General features: G+C 59.2%; 1 protein-coding gene across 1 annotated transcript; it reads right to left on the bottom strand.

The window, feature by feature from the left end:
• Positions 1-637: 637 nt before the first annotated feature.
• Positions 638-6,169, bottom strand: GNG8 (G protein subunit gamma 8). Its single transcript, XM_077840345.1, has 4 exons — positions 6,084-6,169; positions 4,647-4,698; positions 1,744-1,850; positions 638-814 (listed from the first exon to the last, which is right to left on the bottom strand). The coding sequence occupies exons 3-4, from the start codon at positions 1,825-1,827 to the stop codon at positions 686-688; spliced, it is 213 nt and encodes a 70-aa protein (XP_077696471.1). The 5' UTR covers positions 1,828-1,850; positions 4,647-4,698; positions 6,084-6,169; the 3' UTR covers positions 638-685.
• Between the last annotated feature and the right edge of the window lie 207 nt (positions 6,170-6,376).

Here is a 6,376-nt window from a genome sequence, read left to right as displayed (position 1 = left end):
CCCCTATCCCCCCCGGGAGACGGGCCCTGGGGGCTTCGTGACTGGGTGGGGAACAGCAGGGGGGAGATGAAACCTGGGGACTCGGTGGGGACAGGGTCTGGGGTCTCAGTATCTGGGTGGGGGTAGTGGGGAGGAGATGGAATCTGGGGCAGCGGAGGGGATGGGCTCAGTGACCAGACAGGAGCAGCAGGGCGAGGAAAGCTAGAACCAGGGGTCCTGTTTGGGGAGGGGGACAGGGCCTGTGGGCTGAGTGACCAGGTGGTGGCTGTTGGGGGGGGACGGGACCTGGGGGCCCAGGGACCAGGCGGGGCAGTGGGAGGGACAGGACCTGGGGCCTCAGTGACCCGGTGGGAGCAGTACGGGGGGACAGGACCTGGGGATGTGGGGGGACAGGGGCTGGGGGACGCAATGACCAGGCAGGGGCAGAGGGAGAGTAACTTTGCACTGTGTTTATTGATCTTGGAAACAGCAGCCAAGGGGGTGAATCCACAGAGATAATGTTCACTGGTTGCGGGGGGGGAGAAAGGAGGACAGGTGAAGCAGACGCCCCAGGTCAGTCAGGGTGTGCAGCCCACACCCCATGCTCTGTCCCCCAGTGCCCACCCACCTCCCCCCCAGTCTCTGACCCACTCTCCGCTCCCCTATGCTAAAGCTGGGCGGGGTGCTGAGTCGCTGGCTGCAGGGCTCAAAGCACAATGCAGAAGAGCCGCTTTTCGCGGAAGGGGTTCTCCGAGGAGGGCACCGGGGTCACCAGCGGGTCCTCTTTGGCATGCGCCTCGCAATAAGCCAGCAAATCAGCCGCCGCCTTTGACACCTGCCACGGGGAGGAAAGGGTTAAACACGCCCACCGGTGCCCAGGGAGAGCCCCCTCTGCTGGCCATAGAGCCACTGGGCGATCTCCCAGCCAGCGCTCCCCCCACAGCCAGCTCCTGCCCCGCTCCCCACAGCGACCCCTGCTGGGAGAGGCTGGGACTGGAGTAACTGGGAGCTCCCCTCACAGCCAGCTCCTACCCCGCTCCCCACAGCGCCCCCTGCTGGGAGAGGCTGGGACTGGAATAGCCAGGAGCTCCCCCCACAGCCAGCTCCTGCCCCGCTCCCCACAGCGACCCCTGCTGGGAGAGGCCGGGACTGGAGTAACCGGGAGCTCCCCTCACAGCCAGCACCCCTGCCCCGCTCCCCACAGTGCCCCCTTCTGGGAGAGGCTGGGACTGGAGTAACCGGGAGCTCCCCCCACAGCCAGCCCCTGCCCCGCTCCCCACAGCGACCCCTGCTGGGAGAGGCTGGGACTGGAGTAACCGGGAGCTCCCCCCACAGCCAGCTCCTGCCCCGCTCCCCACAGCGCCCCCTGCTGGGAGAGGCTGGGACTGGAGTAACGGGGAGCTCCCCTCACAGCCAGCTCCTGCCCCGCTCCCCACAGCGCCCGCTGCTGGGAGAGGCCAGGACTGGAGTAACCGGGAGCTCCCCTCACAGCCAGCACCCCTGCCCCGCTCCCCACAGTGCCCCCTTCTGGGAGAGGCTGGGACTGGAGTAATCGGGAGCTCCCCACGCATCCAGCTCCTGCCCTGCTCCCCACAGCGCCCCCTGCTGGGAGTGGCCGGGAATGGAGTAACCGGGAGCTCCCCCCACAGCCAGCATGCAGCGAGGATGGCATTAGGGGTGGGGCTTCCACAGCCGTGGAGACAGTGGCACGGGGGCAGGGTTTGCACGCCCATGTGAGGAGGCGGCGGTGGAGGAGAGTCACACCTTCATGCGGTCAATGTTCACCTCCAGCTTGAGCTGCTCCACCGTCTTGCGGGCCTCGGCGATCTTGGCCATGTTGTTGGACATGGTTCCCCAGCCAGGCACTTGCCCTGCAGGGAGCAGGCGGAGAAGGGCGAGCGGAGCCGGGAGAGTAAGGGGAAGGTGTGGGGGGGCAGAGAGAGCTGATGTAACTCGTCACGGGCTGCTGTCCCCATTGGGACACAACTCCCCGAGCCCCAGACCCACGCCTGCCCCTCGCACGCTCCCTGCTCCCTTGTCTATAGGGGGCACCAGCTCTGCTCCAGCCCCAGGGCAGTGGGGACTGGCTGGCTCGGGGGGGCGGGCAATGGGATATGGGGCCCTTCCCCTCCAGGTGCTGGCTCAAGTACAAAGTCATCCCCGCTGAGTGGCTCATATGTGAGGCGTTGACGGGGGTCTCAGTCACAGACCACCCCCACGAGAGCGGAAAGGGTGGCAGAGGAGGAGATGCCGGGCCGAGGGCCCGTCCCTCTAGGGCAGGGCCACATTGGCAGGGGAGGAGCCTATGCAGGGGAAGGGACGGCTCAGTGGTTTGAGCATTGGCCTGCTAAACGCAGGGTTGTGAGTTCAATCCCTGAGGGGGCCATTTAGGGTTCTGGGGCAAAATTTGGGGCATTGGTCCTGCTTTGCACAGATGATCTCCTGAGGTTCCTTCCAACCCTGAGATTCTATGATATGTCTGTGGTGTGCATAGTATGTATATGTTTGCATGCATGTACAGGGGGTGTGTGGGTGTATATATACGTAGAGGCAGTCCTATCTGTTATTGGCCCGACATCTGTTGGTGGAAGATTCACGCTTTTGAGCTGCATGAGAGCTCCTCTTCCCGTCTGGGGAAGGAAGCAGCGTACACGTATCTGCATGCATGTATGTTTGCGTGTGCCTATGAGCTCACCCTGCCCCCCCCGCAACCCTGAGCTCTCTGCTCCATCCATGCCTCCCCCCAGCACAGAGCTACTAAACTTTAAAGGCAGCTCAGTGGAGCTGCTGGGCCCGGAGGGGGGGGGGCTGCAGATGAAGGGGGCTGGAGGCTGGCTGTGCTGGGGACCACGGGGAACCCACCGCCTCAGACTTGATCCAAGAAAGGGAAATTATCCACACTCCGGGAAGAGGGGGAGGCGTATCGGGGGGGCTGGCTAATTAGGGCCTTGCAGCAGCTTTCCCCCCCTACTCCAGCCCTGCCTGCAGGCGGTCCCTGATCAGCTATGCTCAAAGCAGCCGGCTAATTGCTCAGCCAGGTGCAGGGAAATGTCACCTGTTCCAGGGCTGGCACAGGGAAGGCCAGCGCTTAAGTGGCATAGCAGGGGGCACTGCATGGCTAGAAGCCTGGGGCAGGGCCTTTAAAGGGACAGTGCCTGCAGTCTTTACCCAACTGAGCTGTGCGGGGGCCAGGGGTGGAGGGAGGCCTGAAATACTGCGAATCTTGGAGGCTCTAGGTCGTGAGCCAGTCTGTAAAATCCCATGAAGGTGGCTCCGGCAGGGAAGCTCCCACCGATCAGGGTTAGGAATATGGGGGTGACAGAGTCTCTGTCAGGAACGGGGGCCCACCAGAACCCCTCGAGGCAGAGGCAGTTGTTAAAATATTGGGAAAAGGGGTGACTGGGAAGTTAATAAAATGCAGAGAAGTTTTTCTGGGGGGATCGGTTAGAGTTTGGGGGCGATGGTTCAAGTCAAATCCGCTTGCTTTGTGCTGTTCTAAAGAGCACCCATTCCCCACCCCGAGCCAGTAACGCTGGGGGAGCTGGCTGGGCCTCTCATTTGCCCGGCTTCATGAGCCTGCAGGGTGTGTGCCGTTTATAAGCGAGGAAGGCCACCTGCTCGTGAAACATCAGAGCTAAAGGTATATGTGTTGCTGGTGTGCACTGGCGTGTGGACGTGCATCCACGTGCAAGTTCGTGCCAGGGCGTGTTTTAGTGTACGAATGCCTGCATGCTTGTCTGAATGGGTGGGTGTGCCCAAGCGCAGGTTCTTACGGACATTTGTGCCTGTGCGGATGCAGGCATGGGAGTGCATGAGTGTGCACATGGGAGTGCAAGGACTTGCACACGTATGTATGTGTGCAAGGGCATGTGAGGACAAGGGCTTATGGGCATGCATCTGCGTGGACAGGGCCATGGGGAGGGGATGTGTGTGCTAAAGTGTGCACATGAGAGTGTAAAGACTTGCACGTGTGTGCACAAGTGTGCGTGTGCATGTGGGGGGGTTGCACACAGTGAGCGTGCATGGGTGGACACAAGCAGACACGTTCTCCCGCGGAGGAGGTGTCCCAAGCGCCAGGCCCTCCCTAGCTTTGCAGCTGCTGCTGCGGGAGATGCTGGTCCCTGATCTCTGCTCTCAGCAGGTAAATAACAGAGGGGCTGGGCCTTGGCTGCTCTGTTTTTCAATTCCAGATCTGTCCCCCCATGCAGGGACCTGGAATCTGACCACTATCAGTCACTGGAGGAACAAACACCTCCTTCCTTCCAGATTTGCACATCCAGCTGGACTCATACCCTCTCTGGCAGGGTCACCAGCCACAGAGCTCCTGCCCGGGAAGCCAAGCCAATACATGGCACAGCTGGCTCTGCACTGCCATCTGTAGGGACTCTGGCATGTATGTGGTGTGGGGCAGAGATGAGGCAGGAAAGAGAGGGCTTGGGGGGGTTATTACAAAGCAAATCTCCTGCATGCCTTGGACCAGCGTGGTGAGTTGAGGTCCAAGAGCCAGGTGGAATGCATGTCCCTCCCTGCCTCAGGAGAGTCCGGGGTGGGTCTGGTTCTGGTGCTGACCCAAATGGATCGGAAGCTGCTGAGCCTGCAAAACCCATCTGGGAATCTCACTCCGTTTTAGGGCCTGCAGTATAGATCCGGACCTGCTTATAACTCACCTTCACCAGTGATTTGGTTTATTCAGCGGCAGCTCTTGGGAACAAAGGTGAGCTGGGGATAAAGAGTTTTCAGAACTTCTGAGGATAGATCTATTTATCTATCTATCCATCTATCTATCTAATCTATCCCCATACACTGCCTCTATCTAATCTAATCTATCTATCTATCTATCTATCCCCATTCACCCCCTCTATCTATCTATCTATCTATCTATCTATCTATCTATCTATCTATCTATCTATCCCCATTCATCTATCTATCTATCTATCTATCTATCTATCTATCCCCATACACCCCCTCTATCTATCTATCTATCTATCTATCTATCTATCCCCATTCACCCCCTCTATCTATCTATCTATCTATCTATCTATCTATCCCCATTCACGCCCTCTATCTATCTATCTATCTATCTATCTATCCCCATTCACCCCCTCTATCTATCTATCTATCTATCTATCTATCTATCTATCTATCTATCCCCATTCACCCCCTCTATCTATCTATCTATCTATCTATCTATCTATCTATCCCCATTCACCCCCTCTATCTATCTATCCATCTATCTATCTAATCTATCCCCATACACCCCATCGATCTATCTATCTATCTATCTATCTATCTATCTATCTATCTAATCTTCTTACATCAGCGCCCATCTCTGTTACATCTGGGCAAGATTGCTCGGTTCTAAGAATGAGATTTGGGCATGGAGGTTCATACTTTCCCCCCCCAGTCTGGCCCCTGTCACTGGAGGAGTGCAAGAGAATGAGTAGGTGTCACCAGAGGGAGGGGTGGTCTAGAGATTTGGTGAGGGACCTGGGCATCAGGATTCCTGGGTTCTAGCCCCAGCTCTGGGAGCAGAATGGAGTCTAGGGTCCAGAGCAGGGGGGCCTGGGAGCCAGAGCACCTGGTGCTAGTCCTGGCTTACTGGGGGACCCTGGGCAAACCCCTTTCTGCCCCTGACCCCCCCTCTGTGAAACAGGGCTAGGAAGCCTGACCCCATGCTGGGAAGGAAGCAGTTAGTTTTGCTTGGCAAAGGCTCTGAGACCCTTGGAGCAGAGGACGGAGAGAGACCAGATGCCCCCTTAGCTGTGATTGCACCCCAGCCTGCCAGCTGCCCCCTGAGGGCAGGGAGACCAGTCCCCGCTGGCATTGCACGGAGCAGTCTGGGGCATGGGGGAGCTTTAGCTGCTCCCCGGCCGACGGGGATCATGGCTGTCGGATGCTCCGGGGCCAGCTGGGTCCCAGGAGTTCCTAGGGGACAGCGAGGTTCACTACAGCGAACAGGGAGCCTTCTAGCTCGGCACTAGCTGCCCAGGGGGGAGATCAGCACTCCCCATGTCAGAACCCCAGCCCAAGGCAGTTTAGGAACGGGTGGGTCACTTTCGAGGGGACGCGGGGTGGAAGGGGATGGGGGCTGAGCCAGCTCCTACCTGTTGCCAAAGTGTCCGGGTCTCTCGCTCTCTCTGGATGGAGTGAGCAGCGTCAGCTCCCCACACAGCAGCCTCTGGTGTGAAGCATCTCTGAGTGTCACCTCCCCCTGCCCCCCCGGGGGGCGCTGGCTCAGCAGGGTGGCTCGCAGCAGCTGACAGAGTGGGGGGAGGCAGGGCCAGCACCAGAGCCCTGTGATCACACATGGAAGGACGGAGGTGAGCATGCTTGTGGCTGGACAGACGGGCAGACACGGCGGGATGGACACACAGACACATGCCAAGGAGCAAACAGA

This window comes from Eretmochelys imbricata, chromosome 23, assembly GCF_965152235.1.
Source record: "Eretmochelys imbricata isolate rEreImb1 chromosome 23, rEreImb1.hap1, whole genome shotgun sequence".
Lineage (NCBI taxonomy): Eukaryota > Metazoa > Chordata > Testudines > Cheloniidae > Eretmochelys > Eretmochelys imbricata.
The sequence above is the reverse complement of the archived record's forward strand: the minus strand, read 5'-3'. Positions and strand labels throughout refer to the sequence as shown.

Coding starts and splice junctions, on each gene's coding strand:
- GNG8 (XM_077840345.1), bottom strand. CDS start 1,827: ATGTCCAACAACATGGCCAAGATCGCCGAGGCCCGCAAGACGGTGGAG. Junction 815..1,743: donor TGAACATTGACCGCATGAAG/GTGTGACTCTCC, acceptor TCCCCGTGGCAG/GTGTCAAAGGCGGCGGCTGA.